We start from the raw sequence: 20,085 nt of genomic DNA on the forward strand, positions 1-20,085 counted from the left end.
TTAGGCATGAACTTTGCAATAAATAGCTGCTAGAGAGAGCAACAAGGTCACTCGTTCTCTTTTCTTTTTTTTTTAAAGGGTTTTTTTTTTTTTTTTAAACTCTGTTTTCTGTGCTGTCATGATATTATGCTTATTATTTTGCAAACGGAATAACTGAGTGTGCTTGGAAATAAAGCCTGAGCCCTAAACATCCTCAATGACCAGAAGATAAAACAGATTCTGATCATCAAGGAAAAATTTAGATGTGTGTATATATATATATATATATATGTGTGTGTGTGTAATGTTTTCTGGGGGATATAATGTTGCAAACACAAGAATAACTGCAAACTGTATGTGTAAGTATCCTCCCTAATTTTATCTTTTAGAAAATGGTTTCTGTGGTTTTTATTTTTAAAAGAAAAATGTGTATTTGTGTCCTTATGGACTTCTGGAGCATAGTATCCCAATGATAAGAACAGTTAGAAGAAAATTGTATTTCTGTTAAAAGTACGTAATGAAATGGCTATTTGATACTGTGTGTTTTCATAGAAATGCTGGATGCTAGAAACTGTGTATTTGATTTTGTTAATGTTATACAGCTGAGGATGCCTCTTTAAATCACTATGGAGAACTCACAGGGGGCTCCTCTTCTGTGGTATCGGAGCATATAGGAATTCCTTCTCTTACTATGCTAAGGACAGGGGGAGTTGTAAAAACATACATACAGTAAAAGCACATCCCACAATTAAAGCTGTGTTGGTTATGTTGCTTTCATAGAAGTTTTTCTCCAAAGCATCCTGAATCTTTCACATGCTAGTTGAGCTTTAATAGGGTGGGGAGTAATGGAAAACTCATTGGATCTGTAATAGCTCTTCACTTGACTGCAGCCAGCAATAACAGCAGGAGCAGCCAGAGATAAGAGAGAGAGTCTGTGTGTGTGTGTGTGTGTGTGTGTGAAAGAGAGAGAGAGAGAGAGAGAGAGAGAGAGAGAGAGAGAGAGAGAGAGAGAGAGAGAGAGAGAGAGAGTGGAAGAGAGAGTATACGCACACCAAAGCTGCCACTTTTTCCCCCCCCCCTCACTCTTTCTTCCCCCCCCAACCTAGGATCCAATGATAGCTGGACAAGTCAGTAAGCCCTTGCTGTCACTACGGAGTGAAATGAATGCAGAGTTGAGAGGTGAGGACAAGGCAGCTACTTCAGACAACGAGCTGAATGAGCCCCTGCTTGCGCCTGTGGAATCAAATGACAGCGAGGACACTCCCAGCAAGCTCTTCGGTAAGTCTGTCTAGGTATTTCATTTCACTGCTACCATGTTGTCCGGAAGAGCAATCTCCCCGGGTTTTTTTTTTTGTTTTGTTTGTTTTTGGTTTTTGTTTGTTTGGTTTTTTTGTTGTTGTTGTTTTGGGTTTTTTGGTGGTTTTTGTTTTGTTTTTGTTGTTGTTGTTTTTGTTGTTGTTTTTGTTTGGTTTTTTGTTTTGTTTTTAATTGTTGATTTTTGTTCCCACTCAATTTTCTTGTAAGTAGGAAAGAGTAGCTTGGAGCATGCAGGCACACAGTCCTCTGCTCCTATTGCAACTGGTTACCAGAATGACAGCATCAGTCTTGAAAACTTTTGTTAACAATGGACATATTTAGTGCAAGTTGCAGAAGTTTTATGATTTTTTTAGAGCCATGGACTCTAATGTAAAGTAATACGTGTGTGTGTGCATGTGTATATCATTTTCTTCAAGTACTTGAACAATTATTGTGGTAGGTGCTGGTGTGTGGCACATGCTACCAGCTTTTTCTGAGGCTTGATTAAACTGAAAGGTTCTAATTTTTTAATGGTAAAAATAAATCTGGCTGAAGAGAACTGAAAGATACTTGTAGAAAACACTTCATACTGAGGAAACAAAGCCTAGCGAGGGTATTGCACGTGGAGCTGATGTTTTTGGAATTTAAATTAGAAATGAAATATTTCTCCTCAATCCTGTGGAAAGAGAAATTACCTTTTGAATTTTTATTCATTTTGGAATAATCTAAATTGTGCCAGATAAGTGTAATATTTCACAATCAAAACAAAAGCAGTGAGAGTGGCGCTCAAACAGAGACATCTGTCATTCAAATGGATGACACCCTGTAAGCCAACTCAAGCAACTCTGATCTCTAATCAGAAAAGGGAGCAGAGCTGTTGAGGCGCGTGCTTGAGTGATGGATGTTGATAGGTGTCTGAACTGTAGCAGCGCTGTATGGTACATTGTGACATTTCAGGTTTAGAGGAACTGCACCTCTGAAGAAGTCCCTTTTAATTATTTCTGTTTGTGAACTGAGACAAACTTTAATAAAAATGGAGCATTTACTTATTTTTTATTATTCTATAGGTGGAAGTCAAAAGGAAAAAGATCTTGTTTAAAGGGAATTAAGCTTTTAGGGAGAGAGGGTGAGAGCTGATTCTCTAAGATTCAACTTTTGATTTCATAATCTGTAAGGATATTTGTAGCAGTGTTCAGATTTCAGTATTCCACCTACAATAAGAGCTACAAGATTTTTTTAAAAACAAAAGAACATGTGCAATTTTATATTATAATATTCTTTACATATTACTGAAATATACAGCACAGAATGTTTTACTAAATAACTTCACTACAGATGCAGGAAAAATAATAATTAAACTCCCACCCTAAAATTTAATTTCTGGATTGCAGTAATGACTGTCACTGAATATAATATCCATTTTTCAGCCCCCTCTTAGTAATCTTTTTTTCCATGGAAAGCATAATTTCCATTAGCAGTTTGAACATTAAAAAATCATATGATGATTATTTTAGCCCATTTCATCCAGGAAAGAATTATAATGTCTAAAATCCAAAGGACTACCAGTCATCTAGAGTAATATAAATATCTTCAGCTGTGTTTATATGTTTTATTTGCTCAAATGTTTAGGGTCCATCTATTAAATACAGCAAGACATATACAAAGCAAAAAATTAGTTTTTAATTTGAGGATAGTGAACTGTCTGTTTGTTTTTAGATCAGGTAAGTCTAATAAAAGGCAGGATAATTTTTGATCCCTTGTAATTTAGATGTTCTACAGTGGTGGTGAAATATACACAGACACTTTCATCAGAGTTGTTGTGTGTGATATAAAAATGATGTGTAACCGTATCTTGTCTCCTTCTGGGCTGAAAATATAATTTATTTCACTAAAAGCACTAATGAAAAAGCTAAAAATTCACATATTATGCTTTTTCTATTGGTGAGCGTAAGATGTTTGCTAGTCTGATCCTTATACTGCTAAAAAGATGTTCCCAAGTAAACAAAAGTAGGTGAAATAGTCCAACTGCCTCAGTATGAACTCATGTACCATTTATTGTGGTTTTGTTACAATTATGACTGATGTTACAGATCTATTAGCAACAGCTCTTGTCAATTAATTTTAGTAACTTTTATAATAAAAAAATAAAGGATAGTGGGGCAATTTTGATACATTTGAGGACCAAATTGAGCATAAGTAAAATAAAGATGATTAGATGTTATATTACAGATGCATCCCTTAAGATAGATTTGCAGTAAACACTAAAAATTATTAAGTGTAGCTGTGTTTAAAGCTCAGATACATAAATATAGAACATCACCACCCTATAGTTTTTGTTTCTCTCTGTTTAATATTATTAATAGCATGTTAGGAATGCCTACTTTGTACTTTTCTTTCCAATGTCTGAAGTTAAATTATTGTGAACATATTGACAGGTGTTGGCATGGAGAATCACAACTTTCTCCTTCAACCTTCTTTCATGTAATCTCAGATAATAAATACTTTTTAAAAATATAACACTTAATACATGCTGTGTGAAAATTTTCTCCAAGTTTCTTAAGCAGGTGAAGGAAGAGCATTTTAGAAAGTCAAGAGGAGACAGGTCCCTATAGAACGAAGTTTTTCTACACTGCTGCTTTTCATTTTTTTTAAGGGTTTCTGAAAACCATGTACTGGTTTGGTTGGAATGAATAACCAACATTTGTGTGTCTTGTTGATGTTAGCAATATTTCATGAGTCTTATTTTCATATAGATGAATAGAGTTGAATGACAAGATGCAAAGAGCTTTCTTTTCTTTTACCGGACACATTCTGCTTAGCTTCTTTTGATGGATGAGTTTATTTCTGCAAAGGCCTGCCTTTCTCACCTGTACCATTTCCTAAAATTCACCAACTTATTCTCAAATTTCATTGCTTGGGCATTTCACTGCATGCCATAGAAACAGTGGGTATTTATTTTTTGTTGCTTGTCAGAATAGTACCTCTTCAGTCCGCACCGCCAGTGAAGAAAGGGCAGGAGCACACTTAATTATACTTATTTTTTAAGAGATGCACTAAATTTTTGCTTTTCTTAGGGGTGCTTTACTATCAGTGACAAAACAGATGAATGCTGGAGCATTATAAGTATCAGAAATACCAGAATTAAGTATAAATTCCCGATGATCTGAAATATCTCCCACCTGAAACTGGTGTACAGGTGTCTGGGAAGATGCACTTTGTCATTGTGGTGCAGCTGTTCCCTGTGAGTGATGACAAGAGCAGCTGTGATTAGAGGGGTTGCACCTTATTGTTGTTTGCTGGCTTGTTTTCTCCTGGTGGTGGTGATTTTTTTTTTAATTTTTTTTTTTTATTTGTTTCTTTTTGAAACAAAATGCTATCCCATGGTCCAGGAGTCTGTAATCCTCTACTTGTGCTTTTATACCAGTGGACTCTTTTGAATTTGCCTACCTGCATGCAAAAGTTATATGAAACCAGAAAAGAGTAGAAAAAGTGGGCAAAAATAAAGTGCAAAATGTTGATAAAGGAATCTATCCTGGAACATGATACCTCAAAAATAGAGTTTTAAAATGTGTAGCACAGATACAGTGGTTTTGTTACAGTAATCCCAGTTTTGCTGTACAGTATCAGGTGAAGTTGCTTTGTAAGAGATCTTGTGGTGAGTTATTTACTTATAAAAATATTTATGAAGTAATATCTCCTATTTTATCCATAAAATGTAATTAAGTAACACAGAAACTGCGTATGGCTCTTGACTTTTCTGGCGGTGTCATTTTCAGTTCAACTTGTTTTACTCTGCAATATCCTTCAAAATACTAACCCAGGCCAAATGCCACCGGTCTTACTAGAGAAAGCTTTTGTTAATGTTAAGCAGTAGTTTCACTTGAATAAACATATTGGGACTTGATCCTACCTTAACTAATCCTAGCTGTCATTTTTTTACTATATTTTCAAAGAATTCTGGTATAAATTATGTAGTATTGCTCTTAAAAAAAACCAAAACAAACAAACAAAAAAACCCCACCAAAACTTAGAAGAAAAAAAAAAGCACCTGTCGTGTTTAGCTGTGTAATAAACTGTTGAGATTCAAAAGTTGGTATAGACACCAAGGGTATGTCATACATAAAATTCTCAGTATGGCAAATATCCCAGGAATGAAGTGGCTGATCCAGGCATCAAAACCCCCTGTGGACTGAGGCTAACTTTCCTGGTGTTAGAGGCAGTCCTTAATTAATGTTTAATTGAAGGCAATTTGTGACATAATTATATGATGGGGGGAGGGGGGAGAAGCTGGGAGTGCATGCACTTGCATATTAAGGTAATTTTACTGTGTGATAAAAAGTTATTCTTCGAGATTCAGCCTGTAGTTCTATGAATCAAAAATTAAATAAAGCTGTAAGGCTGTAGGAAGGGCAATACCAAGCCTCTAATTCTGGAGTAGAAGTGTTTCCTATTTAATTACTGTAGGATAGGAAAAAAAAAAAAAAAAAAAAAATTACTGTTAACCTTTTTTTTTTTTTTTTCTTTTTTTATTTTTTTTTTTTTCTTTTTTTTTTCTTTTTTTTTTTTTTCCCCGGGCAGTTTTGTTCTAGTGAAATTAAATCTTAAGTTTCTTGTGCTGGATCTGATGGCTGTGATTTTCTTTGGTTCATTAGTGGGCTTTTGATCTTTTCATAATGCTGTGTATGCTTGAAATATGGAGTGGGGACATGGGAGTTAAATGAATCTGCACACATTTAAATAAACATGTTTTTATTTTCAAACCTCTGCATTGGTTTTGGGATTTAATTTTCCTTTCCCATATTGTTACCCATGTTTCAGAACTGTGTGCATCCTTCTATATAACCATACATGTATATACTGCAGAGAAACAAGGTAGAAGTTCTTTCTGGTTGATAATGTTTTGCTAGCAGGTCCCTTGTATTAATCTTTAAAGAAATATATGTTATATGTATATATATTTTAAATTGGAGTTGCCTTGATTAGAATTTATGGCACTGGAATAATTTCAGTTACAAAGGATAAAGGACTAAATTGTCTTTTACCTCTTGAGACAGTTGTCTCTGCAGGTCAGAGTAGAGATCATTGTCAGGTTGGTGTGAAGAAGCTCACGTTATCAAGCTCAAGAGTGTATCTAGCCTGTGGGGGCCTTCAGACTATGAGATTGCCTTTCATCAGTGTATTTAAAGGTGATTCTCAGTGGTTTGGTTATATCCTGAAATTTTAAAGGCCTATAAGAGCTCTGCCCATCAGGAACCCTTAGCTAAGGTTTGGTAATTTCAGTAGAAGAAAGCAATGTATATTTGTTGCTCTTGACACATTTTAAAGCTCTAGTGAATACTTCTGTTCTGATAGGAAGGTTCATGGCCCAAATGGTCTTTCGATTGAAATCAGAGCCTTCTTTTAGATGCTGCAGACATAACATCTGCAATGTTTGATCTGCATATAAAGATTTTTGTCTCTTCGCATAACTTTATTCAGTAATGTCCACATTGTGAATGCTTTGTTCTAAGACACTATCAGTTATCCATAGGACTGACCCTGCTAGTGTTTGAATGTGTGATACTTTCCTTAAAGTATGTAATCTGTGAATTAGGAACCCTATTTAATTACAAAGACTGTGTCAATGAGAAACATTAATGGCTGGTATGTTTACAGTACTGAGTCATCATACAGGCTTGTAAATCCATTTTCAAAAATGTAGTGAATGTCTTGCTCAAATAATGAGTAAGTTCTTAAAGAACCCAGAGATCTGATTGATTGTTATTTCTGAAGGATATATTTGACATGAGCATTTTTAATCAGGTACTTGCAAACAGGGATTTGAATCACTCTGAATAATGCTGTTGTCTGATTTCTTGGCAGAATTCTTACTCTGTCAGTGGAGCATGTACTTGTGAATGGGGAGTAAATGCCCATTAAAACATAAACAGATGACTATTTAAACACAAAGCATGATGCAATGATAAGATAGAAAATCCATCCTCATCTCACCTTTCTTGCTGTACTTAGGTATTGCAGGTAGCTCAGGCTGTTGTGGTACTGGTGCTAGGACATATATTCTAGCTCTGAGGAGACCAGAGTTTTAGTCCCTTAACCTTTGATGAAAGCAATATTGAGCTGATGAAGGGCAGGTGTTGCAGCCACACTAACAAATCCCCCTGCTTGTATGGAAATAAGGATGACTCTTGTAACTGTCCCTGAATTGTGAAAAAGACCGACCATTTAAAAAACAAAGAAAAGTTGGTTTGAGTATAAGGTAATCGTGGGTTTTTTAAGTGTATTCTATGTGTTTCTTAAATGAGGCTTGAAGTTTGATTCTCTGTATTTATACACAGAACAACTAACTGTAGAGAAGGAAGGAAAAAAAGAATTAAATCCTAGTATGTAATTGGTATGACTGAATGACAAATGGTTCATTTTTAATTAATCTTTTTCTCTCTGTCTTTAAAGCCATAAAAATAGCAACAAACTTGTTTAAAAGCAGCATAAATGGCTGGCTGTTTCAAAGGGGTCTTGCTGGCTACTAGACAGTAAACAGGTAATTTGTGAAAGAACTATTACATTCTTTGATTGATATCCTTGCCACTTTGTGTTTTGAGATTAATAATAGATCAGACACTAGCATATTTGAAAGGAAGCAAATGTAAAAAGAAAATGAAGGATAATGGTACGTTTCTCTTGGACTTCGCATGATTTATCAAGTTCTCCATAAGAATGTGTAGTTAAGGCAGATGGAGGCAAAGTTAGATTTGCCCAAATGTACACATGGCTCCACTTAACACCTGTTTTGATTTCCTTATGCTAAACAAAGAGGTGGCAAGTGCTTATTCCAAACTGGCACCCTGTCGGGGGCAATCTGTATAAAGTTTCCTGCCGTCAGGTTAATAAATTTTTTTAAAATATCCAAAGGCAGAGGTAGCTGTAGGAAGCTCATAGTAACAGTTGCCATTCTCCTGTGGATCATTTTTCTCTTTAATATCCTGTGTAACACTTGGTTTTCCTTGTGTTGTCTTCCTAGGTTTTTTCCTTCTGTAATTTGTAGGTTTTTCTTTGTTTTATTTCTTTTTCCTTGTGAAAATGTTACTTCTGTTGGATCCAGCAGCTGTGGCCCCTTTTTTAAGGGAGAGATGGTCAAAGGATGGAAACATCAGCTTTATGGGGTTTTATACTTTGCTTAAATTGCATATTTAATATATCAAGGTTTCTTCCACAAATGGTTTATTTTCTGACTTTGTACATTACTACCACTAGTACTAGTGCTAGTGCACTACCACTCGACATTAGCGCTAACAAAGTAACTGTATTTTGCGAGTTACAAAATTTCTGGCAAATTCAGGTAGCAGCTACATTCAAATGATGAAATGAGACAATTAATGCTAAACAGGGACAAAACCAGTATAAAATTAAATGTGTTATAATTTGCAGGTTTCCACAGGAGTATTATTTTTTCATGTAATGGCTTGGTGTTTTTATTCATAAAGTCTTGTTTTTCTCTTTTTCCACTATCTAAAAATCAAATCAATATCAGTATGAAACAAAGAAAGATTTGTATTGTGACATGTCCTGTTTTATGTTATGATACTGCTTTGAAGCTCTCAGAAGCCCTTTTACTTTGAAAGCAGAGGTAATCTAGAGAAGAATAATACCTTGTCCTATCTGGCTAAGTAGAATCTGCTGTTTTCAGAGAAACTAAAATTGGGTTTGTTCTCTAGATTTCAGGGATATCTATATCTACCCCTGCACTCTAAAGCATGTTTTTTAATACTAAAATACTGCTTGTCTATGCCTAAAAGAAATTAGGATTTCTTGTTTTATTTTAGAATATACAATAAGGATTATTAGGAAACTGTGAGTTTTGTTTTTCTTGTCCGATATCCTTTTTTTTTTTTTTTTTTTTCCCTGAAAGGTAAACCATCATTTTAATTTCTGAACAGTTTGAAGTAGTCTTAAAGAAATGTTACATTTCACAAAACAGACTAATCACACTACCTGAAAGTGATTACAAAAGTTAAATATGTATATATGTTTGTAATGTATATTAATTAACAGCCAATGTGACTGAAATATGATGTCCATTATTTTGATACAATAAAAAACCTCCGAGTCTTAAAACAATTTCATGTCACACTGAAGATTTGAATGTTAGACAAATAAGTAATAAAGACTATTTTAATTAAAAACAGCATTTTCTACAACAATCTATCATTAGATTCCTTCTTTCAAAACTAGCATGTAGTTTATAGAATGGCAGTAACACTAACTTTTATACTATTGGCTTTTAGTAACATCTTTGTGCTTTTCAGTTTAGATGGTGGTCGTATGGTTTGGTGACCATTAGACCAAATAATTTACATTTTCTTGCTCAGTCTCCTGTCTGATGTAGTCGCACATTTTAAAATCTTGGGTTTAAGTTGCTGAATAAAAAATTACTAGCAGTCAGTTGCCTTTCAGAAGACTAAAAAGGAATTCCTCTCCCAGAGCACATTGGACACACAGCCTAGCCTGTCACTCTCACAAAACACCAAGGCTTGTAAAGTAGAACATCGGTAAAAACAAAAGTCCATCTTTCCTGTCTTCCCTTCTTCCTTACAGCCAGGCTTGGAGCTGTTCCCCTCTCTTCTGCTCCTTGGTGCGTGCACACAGCAGGAAACACATACAGCTGTGTCATGGGCAGTTGCAAAATGCATTTTGCTTCCATCTGCCAAGGTCTTTAGGTTTCTGTGATTTGTTTGAAGCTTTATGCTTGGAGGAGTTTGTTCCTTGAAGAGGACAATCAAAAACTTGTGTTTAATCAAGAAGCCAGAGCTACTTTTCAGTTAACATATTTTAAGGCATATATGAATATATTGTACTATTAAGTACATGTAATTATTTCTTGAGATAGCACAGTATTTGCTGGAGAGGAAGAAAAATCATTTGATTTCTGTCTAATCTCTTGACCAAATAGCTAGGGGTAGTTTTTGTATTGTATTTTGCATACAATTAAGATTTATTCATATGGTGTAGAGATGTTATGTTTCCTCAGTGATCCGAATAAACACAAGGCCAGATTCTGACAGGTCTTGGGTGACTGTCCATCACAAACAGAAGACCATAGATTTCAACAGCCAATTTGGGGCCTCCACTTATCTCAGTCACTCCTATACAGGGGTTTCTTATGTTGTGGAGCTAAAATCAGCCAGGGGAACATACTGACAGGAAGGACAACTCTATAATTATGCTGCATTCATGTTTAACAGATGATGAACTATGGAACCAGTCCTGGGGTTACTTTAGGTTTCTGCTTTGCTGTGCAGGTGTATTCCATGAGTATTGCTAAGGTTCTGCAACTCTACCTCTGGTGTCATGGGGAGGTCAGTAGGTGTATAAGGAATGCAAGTAAAGCTTCCATTAAGGTGGGAAAAATTTAAGTGAGTGGATAATCATAATTAAAAAAATAGGGAACATAAATGGTAATTATTACTAAAACAAAAGCAACTAGAGAAATCAGCAGAGATTAAAGGGAGGGGAAGGAAATTAGGTAGGTATATTTGGACTCAACTGTGATTGTAAAGGTAAAGGTTTTATATTTCTCCTCCTTTCTCATATTTCTTGCCTGAAAGCATAAATATTTGGACTGCAAGTCACAAATATTTATGAAGGAAAAATGGAATTTAAAGCTAAAAGAAAATAGGAAATGAAAGCATAAAAAATATTTTTGCTACTAATTGAATATACTTTACTGTCATAAGCACAGTAAAATTCATGCTAATATTCAGCAAGAAAAGCATCTGCATCTCAAGTGGTTTTAGTTGATGTGATTTTTTCTCCCCGGTATGAAGAGAATGAAGGAAATCTTCCGTGGCTCTCTTGCTGGGATTTGATACATTATTTTCAGAGTCTTCTCATTTTAACTGTGTGGATATAGCACAGTGAACCTTCTCATAACAGTCACTGACAAGAAAAAAAATCTTTCAATCAGCGTGTCCGGCTTGCTCCCGTTCTCCCCATCCCCCACATTGCTTTTATGAAGCAATGAATAAAAGAGGGACCAGATGATGCAAAGGTTTACTCAGATGAGATGTGCTAGTCAGTGAGCAACTTTGGATTTGCAGGACTCCAGCTTGTGACTGTGGACTTCAGAAGGATTGAGTTTGGGGGTTAGGTCTTTCTCACATTGCCATTGTCTCATTTGCATAAAATGATGCTGGTGTATTTTGAATAGCACTTTACAAATTTCAGACTTGCATGTATCAGCAGACCCTGTCTGGTATAAAGGCTGGTGTGCTAGAATACAGGGTGCATTCCCCCAGCAATGGCAGTTGGGCTGTCTGGGGCTCTATTGGAAGGGAGATGAAGGAGAGTTTTACTTTACACTCTGTCTGAAAACTCAGGTGTGAAACATTCATCATGAGGAGAAAAATCAGACCCTTTCTTGCAAAAGGAAAAAAAAAAAAAAAATCTCTAGGCTCTGGTCAGGTTTTTCATTATGTAATTTTAATAAAACATTCTTCTGGTTTTGTGTTCTCTTTTCTGTGGGTTCATATAATAGCAGTGCTCCAAACCAGCTTGAAACATTTTAAAAAATGGGTTCCCTAAAAGACAGTGTATTGCTGACTGTTTTATTTTGTTTATATCTGATAGTTCTTATGGTATTCAGATGGTTGTAATAGACTAGCATCTTGTCATCTGTACTATATCAATATGTTTTTATAATGATACAATAACCTGAACTCTGTAACAGTTTATGATCCATTTGAGAATTCCTATGGATTCTCAGAGTGATGGAGGCCTGAAAAAAGAACTTGACTGCTTTCACAAAACTGGTGATATGACAGGAAAAACTAGTGTGCCTGTGATTTAGTTGCTAAGGAATCATATTGATCTGATTTGTCATTAAACTTTTAAGTTGGGGGGAAAAAAAAAAAGAAAAAAAAAAGAAAAAAGAAAAAAAAAAAACCACACCAGAAAAAGTCAAGCTGCTTGAAGGTGGAAAAACAGTGATGTGATTGTGAGGATCTGCAATACAGGTAAACTGTGCCATACTGCTGGTAATATTGATTTGTTATTATGAATAAATATGATTTTATGCATTACCCATGTACTTTATCTATAATGTTTCTTTTTTTAGAGCAGAAGAAAATTGTCTCTTGCTCTTTTTTTTCAATTGTCTATTTTTAGCCAATGATAAATAAAGAACTTTAACAGCAGTCTGATTACAGGAAAGACGGGACTTTAAAACAGAATAGTAGCAGTAATGAATAAACACGCAGAAAGCTACACATATGCAGACATTTTAACATTTGCAATGGTGCTAATTTCCTGGCTTTTTAAAATATGCTTCCACATGAGCTCTCAAAAGACATAAAAGCTTGGCATGTAAAGTAAATTGTTTGTCACTTGCTGATGACCTGCCATATTTATTGTCAGGAGAAATGGACATTAGTTGGAAAAGCAGTTGTTAAAGGCCAAACAATTTTTAAAGATGGCAAAGATGTGCAAGGGCTTTCCTTTTTCTAACAATGAGCCACCCCTTCAGACATCAAAAGACAAGATAATAAGACACTTCAAGCACAATTCAAGATTATATTCAACATCTAAAGGCTCATCTCCTGTCAGTTTGCATTTACTCTCTCAGGGATGTGATGCTTCTATCATCATTCTGTCAAGAGGATTCTGGCAGGAACGATGAGGGCCCCTCATTTCACACACTTAGTGTTTTTTATCAAATAGCCCATGCTCATTCTCATTCAGACAAAATCGAGGGATAATTTGAAGAAGGTCATGCACAAGTACAAAAATCTTGTGCTGATTTGTGTGATTAGAAGGCATTAAAATTGCACATTTATGTTAGTTCTGAGATGTTTCGTCAGTTTATTTAGTAATACACTGTTGAGGCATTAAAAATATTTTTAAAGGAAAAAAGGAGGTTTGCTTAAAACAGCACACACTATTATTTAGCAAATATTTTAAACAGGGATCTGTTCTAAATGGCATTATTTTAATATATCTTAAAATTAATTCACCTCCCCTTTTCTCTTTGAGATGGAATATTCAGGAGCTCTAGGGGTAACACCTTGGCCCACTCATTAGGATTTCACTCACTGGTCATTTCATTCTTGGAATTTTTATTTGCACAAAGATTTAGGATGCTGAATTCAGCATATCTATATAAAAGGAATAATTTTAACACTTGGATCTTGGCACCTCTCATCTTGGCATTATGCACTTCTTTTTGCTAACAAGGAATGGAAGGATCTGACAGGGTATAGAAATGGAGGATGGAGTAACTGTTTTCCTCATTTCTGAATTCTTTGATCTAAGCACTAAAAGTAAAAACCTGGATAGCGCTGGATGTGTATCTTTTATATGAAACTGGTTCCAATATACAAACCATACATGGACCATGTAACATGGCGGAGCCAGGCCTCCCTGCCTTCCACTGAAACCAATGGTATGTGAGGCAGTTTAACCCCTCTTAAAATGGACCCACAGCAGAGGGACTTGGCTGGAACTGCTCTGAATCTTGAATCAAGAATTTATCAGCTGTGAAAGGAAGGAACTGTGAAGGAATGTGCATTTGGCCTTTTGGAAAAAACCCCTCTGCTCTGTAACTTGCCTTTGCACAACACAGAAAAAAAAGGAAACCTGTGATCATGGTGCATTCCAAGGGGTTTTCACCAGACAAGAAACCGCAAGGGAATTGGGAAGCTGTGAACATATTGTCAAAAAGACAGATGGAATTCTGACTGACCTACCAGTAAGAAACACTAACAACTTCCACCTCAGTGGTATGGTATTTATGCTGCAATGGAGAGTGACTTCTCAAAGGAATTTGCTTTTCTACACGTGTAAATGCCTTCATGTATATATCAATGTAGTGTACAGTATTTATAGGGAAATTATAAGGTGTGTTTAAATAGCTGCAGATGTTTAAACTGATTGTTATGCCCAGAATAAAAAAAGCATTTTTTTTCTCTCACTGAAAATGCTTTCCTGCTTTATTTATAAGGCCTATCTATATTCAGAAATTTGTATCCTTTCTGCTGAATTATTCTGGAGGAAAACTTGTGGCTGTTTCCACATCAGTGTGATTCTCTGTGCATTTAGTTTTGGCCTGCTCCACACTGTCCAGCGGAAAACCAGCATCCTCTGAGACTGTGCAGGGAGACAAGGAGATTATGAATCTCCTTGTCTCAAAACATTAAGGAGGGACTAAGATTGAAGGACAAATATGACCAAAAGGCAGCATGAATGTAGTTGTGCAAGATCCACAGTACCACCACAAAGAGCAAGTGGTCACTCTAAAGGGCTTGTATGCTGAACAGAATTTGGTTTCTAGGATTTTTTTGATAAGTTGTTATCATGTTTGTGGACCAGCTCAGGGCTGCTTCATTATTATCTTTTTCAATAGAAGCATAAGGGCTTATGTCAACTGCAGTTGCTATGGGTGTACCACGATTTTGGTGAAGTTGTTCTCCAGTATTTATTTTCATTGAAGGTCAGATCCTGAAATGCTGTAGTACATAGGGAGGCAGAAAAGAGTGACTGCAAATAGGAATTAATCTATGCTTGAATCTGTCCTAGCTTGCTTGTCTAACTTCCTTACTCAATCCTTTCCTGGGTACTCTAGGAGACTTTCCTCCCTGTGCCTGGGGATGGTCTCCTGGCAGTCCGCTTCTCAAACATGAGAAGTGCAGAAATGAGACACTAATAAGAAGTGCTGTTAAAGGTCTGTAAATTGTTTTCCATCCTCCCTTAGATCTCAAACTGTGGAAAGTGTAAGGATATGTGTAGTGAGGCTAATGCAGGTGCTCAGTGCCAGAGAATAAACCAACTGTTCCCACATGAAGTAAAAACTCTGTTTAAGAAATATTTAAACTGTAGCTGTTGTGCAGTCCACTGGAAGCATTCACAGTAGGATCCAGGAAATGAAAATGAATACCCATAAATGAAGATAGAAGAGCCACCATATTTAAGGCATTATGGATATGTTTTACCTTTCTACCTATCCTCCTGTAAGTTACGGGGATAGGTAGGAGCTTCTACTAAAGTTCTGTGCTGCACAGCCAGCTGCTTTCTGTACTATCTAAGCTGTTCTGGCAAGAGTTGTCTGGTGCTTTAGAGAAAGCATCATTGTGATAAAAAGTTCACATGTAAAGTCATGAAAAGCAGGACTGCAGTTGCTGTGCATGAGTATACTGTTTCTAAAGCACAAGTATTATAAACAGAAGTTTTGTTAATTTCAAAGACAAACTGAAAAAGCTGGAGTGGCAAATTTGACATCAGTTGTACATTTCCAATGTAAATGAAAGTTCTTCCCCAAAGCTTGCACTAATATGCAAAGAGACTGGGAGTAGCATGCACTTACTTAAAGCAAGTGTCTGTTTAGGCTCTTGCACAATGTCACTGAGTAATTCTGTATGCTTTGTGGTTAGCACTTACATGATTTGGCTGTGCATTGTTTCATGGGTAAGTGGAAGTGAACAAGCATGTATAAATGTGTTTCTGAAGATATTATTCAACCTTTTTGTGTTACCATTCAACAGTTTTTCTTTTAAACTGTCTTTGGCATTTCCTCTTAGAAACAGCTCATTAAATCATTGATAAGATTCTGTTAAACAAACACTGGATAACACAAGGCATCAGTCCCTGACTAGCACATGCACAAAATGTTGCACTTACCAGTTTTCTGAATGCTTTTGTGGGTTTTCTTTTGAAGTGGAGCTGTTGTTCAGGGATAGAAGAATTATTTGATAAGCTACTAAATAAATAATGAAAGCAGTAACTATGAAATAAAATTTTTGCATTTTTAAAAGTCATTACCATATTTCTTAAGTGTGTCACTCTCTCCCCCCAAAAGATTTTTACCATTTCTTCTCTCAGAGGCAGTAAGCTTAAAAAGAAACAAGAGTTATTTTTGCAAATCCGTCTACAATTGCATCCTTTGCTTTCTAAAAGCCAGGCTCTGACACCAGAATTTAAGCCATAAAATCCTGAAAAACACAGCTACTGAACCATTCCGTTTTCTTGAGGAAGCTTAACCACTCTGAATGTATGAAAAAATGCTGATATTAGTCAGGCAAAATAAAAATTGTTAATAATTTCAGTGAATGCTGGAATTACTTAATAATATTGCATTTCTGCTACACTCCTGTGTGCCAGAAGTCATATCACAATTTCTAGAAGATGGGAAAAGTACTTTTTTTGGTGGTTGCCAGTCCATGTTGAATATGTTCAATATGATAGAGCCTACAGATTTGAAGTGTGTAATCCAATACAGAAATGACTCGAGAGAGCATCCTACTCCCTTAAATGTTTCAGAATATGTTAAAATAAAGTCAGTAAAAATTCAATAAAAACAAGGAACACCGGGCAGAGCTTTAAAAAAGTCAGTCTATAACAAAGGCTTATGAGGCTGGAATTGGTCAGACAAAACAAAGTTCTTCAATACTGTTTCTCCAACTGTTTTTGAATAGTCTTTTTTATTCCAACATGATTCAGAGTGAGACATGATAGCCTAGAGACTTGCTGTCTCTCACCTGCAGTGAAGCTCAGGTGCTGGTATAAAATAATGGGATAATGGCATCTGTGGCTTTTTGAATGTAGGGTTTTCTCAAGGCGAATGTAGGGAGGAGGAGATTTTAGTACTGGTCTGGTTTATTCCTTTAATTGCAAAATGAAATTGTGTATAAAGACAGAAACAGCAAAGACTGGCTATTTGTCAATTGTCCAGAAAGACAAATTGGTTGAACTACTTGGCATGTCACAAAATACACAGAATATATGAGGAAATCTGTTGCAACACTGGAAACACGTGCAGTAGTCTTTCTTATTCACATGCTGTGCGTGCTGGCTTGAAATCAAAACCAGGGAGAGACTCCAAGGCAGACAGAAGACAATTTAATAGGAGGGGAAAAAAGATAAAATAAATGCAATAGTACAAAAGATCACTGAAAGAGTCAGAATACAACTTGATACCCTGTGGTGGTGGTAGCAGTCCAGATGAAGTGGTCTTGTTGAAGCAGTGATCCTGTAGAAAGGTCTGGTAGCTCTTGTCCCATGGGAATTCAGTGGGTAAGGCTGCCTGTGCTGTCCCAAATCCCATATTATATCCAGGTGGGAATGCCTGGCTCCTCCCCCTGGGCAGAGCATCTCACAATGGGCTGATATCATTCTATGAGTCATGCAATGAGTCCTTGATTGCCCATTAAACAGAGATAGCTCCTGGAGGGAGTTATCTATGAGTCATGCAGCAGGGCATTGATGGCCCATTAAGAGAACATAGTCTGGAGGGAGGGGGCAAGGGAAACACTGCCCCACCTAGTTTCAACAGCTCATGTAGTTGGTGATAGAATACATACTTTGGGCACATTTTACATTGCAACCTAGGACACTGTGATATTGGTTTTCTAGTAACTTTCCAATCTTTTCAGTCAAACCTGCCTTTTCTTAGAGACAATATCCATGTAAGTTCATCCATGTAAGTTCAGATAAGAGCCAAATCTGCTTGTTTAATGAGAAGAGACAAATGACAGTGGATTCTGATAGAACATATCTAACTTAAAATTGTAGTACTCTAAAACAATCACTGGTCATTTAATACTTATTTTTGTAATTTTTTTCTGTCCAAAGAGGGGACTTCTGAGATGCATCTTGGCTGCTGCCGATGTTGCATATTTTGACCACAAGAAGCATGCTGGTTTGCATGAACCGTGCTTGTTTATTATGCTTTGTTTTTCTATAATATAATTTTAATTGAAACCATCAGAATATCTCAGCTTAATCATCATACCAATGCCATGCCGCATTACATAAAAACCTTAAAGGGAATCTTAAGCAATAAAATCAAACCTAAGTAACATGAAATGCTACAACACTTGCATTTCCATCATGGAAACTTCTAGTCCAGGCTGTATGATGAGGACAAAATGTCTGCAAGTTGATAGAGAGGAGTTTTGCTGTCAGGATGTGATGAACTGTCAAGGGAAATTAAGGGAGGCTTGCCTAGGACTGTGGCAATATGAAATGGCTGCAGGAGAAAAGTTATGATAGTCCTTCCAGGCCCTGATCTGGGCACCAAGTAGCCCCTTCAGATATGCTGGGATGACAGAGCTGAATGAAATGCACACAAAGGTTTGCATATCTGGAGACTGTGTGTCTAGTGAAGCACAGTGACTGTATAGCTGAAGAAGAATTTACAACTTTTGAAGACATTTTGTTCTTTGGGATCTTCTTTCCTTGGGGAGGGCTGGGATGGAGAAGATTCCAATGTAAACTTGCGGGGTGATTCCTCTCTGCTGTTCACTCATTTATCCATATAAGATAGAATTAGCTCCTATTATTCCAGAAGGAATATTTATTTTAATAATTTAATAAAGACCATGTATATATGGCCTGTATTTTTCTGATACAAGACCTGATCTCTACCTAACCTAATTAAGGCTGTTTGCACCCAAATTCAGCACATGTAAAATGCTGTCTTGACAGAATGGGAATGTGTTATGTCTGTTTGACACAGATCGACCCATGGTGCAAGGCAGGAAAGACTTTTCTACTTTTGGATTATATTTTTATCTCAAATGCAGCACAGAAATATAAAACCCATAAACCCATTTATTTTTTATAATGATGTATTGCTGTACGTCACAGTTTCAGCTGTGATTATCTTTACTCTCTATTGACCTGTTTTGTGAGTTTTTGTAAACTAGCTAATAAACCTTTGTTCTTGCTACTGTTGTTTAATACAGTTCATTACATTCACTGCTGAAATAAAAACTATGGTTAAGTAAATTAAAAATTGTTCAAAATGTCTTAATAATAAATAAATTAGGTATACTTCACAAATATACTTTCATCTTACATGCTACTCAGCACAGAAAATTTTCTCTGATTCATCTTCCAAGTCATCTTTTATAGAATGTATTTCTGAGTTTGGATTTAATTTGTGTGCTTCAAGAAGTATCAAATGCATAACTAAGAGGTAAAAAGCATATGTTGCGATAGTAGCTTGGTTTCTAGGAGATGTATTGGAGTCTAGAGCAGTGGGGGCTGCTTTGGGAAGTAGAGTGCAGTAGATGCCATTGTCCTCCTTGTTTGTTGTCTCTGGAGTGTAAGTAGGTAATTTAGAAGGTGGACGTTTGTCATGGTGCCTAATGCGTGGTCTTCCTCACACTCGCTCAGGCTAGCACAGGCACTGCGGCGTGAAAAAGTATGGCTAGCTGGCAGCACCAGTTAATCCGATCCTGTGGGGTCTTGGCTCCCACACAACCTCAGCAATAGGCACAGGTGGAGCAAGGCAACGAAGGCAGAGATAGAAAGGTGGACTCTGCTGAGCGGGTCACAAGATTTTATTGGAGCCCCAGTGCAGGACCTCCTCACCTCCAGGTAACTGCCCAGGCAGAGCCCCCCAGGCTGCTTGCCAGCACCTTTTATTTGTGGGTGGAACCAGGAGAAGAGGCAGTGGGTGAGCAAATCAGGGATCACCAGGGAGGGGTCACACTGGTGAATGATATTTTCATAAACCAAGCATAAATGATGGGGAGGGACCCTCTCTGGATCTGACCTATCACTCGATGCCTTTGGAAGAACTTTCTAGCTCCAGGGGATGGACCTGAGATGACAGGCAGACTCCAGAGGAGGGGGAGTCGGGGATTGACATATAACTGTTGGAGGGGAGAAAAACAGGGAAAGACCATTGGGGGGAACAAACAGGGGTACATAGGAGGAACCATTCAACAAGTTAACAGCACATACAATAAAACCAAAACAAATCCCACACCACTACAGATGCTGGTCTCCTTGAGCATTATAAGACTTTTTGTTAGCCCA

At 36.7% G+C, this 20,085-nt stretch overlaps 1 protein-coding gene across 2 annotated transcripts in view; it reads left to right on the forward strand.

The window, feature by feature from the left end:
• The window catches only part of POU6F2 (POU class 6 homeobox 2), a 312,255-nt gene that overhangs the window by 66,632 nt on the left and 225,538 nt on the right, over positions 1 to 20,085 (forward strand). For both annotated transcript variants that reach the window (XM_040084661.2, XM_058423089.1), the window contains exon 2: positions 1,086 to 1,257. In XM_040084661.2, the coding sequence (XP_039940595.1) occupies positions 1,086 to 1,257 (172 nt within the window). The remainder of the gene's footprint in view (positions 1 to 1,085; positions 1,258 to 20,085) is intronic.

Source organism: Hirundo rustica, chromosome 1 (assembly GCF_015227805.2).
Source record: "Hirundo rustica isolate bHirRus1 chromosome 1, bHirRus1.pri.v3, whole genome shotgun sequence".
In the NCBI taxonomy this organism is placed as follows: Eukaryota; Metazoa; Chordata; class Aves; order Passeriformes; family Hirundinidae; genus Hirundo; species Hirundo rustica.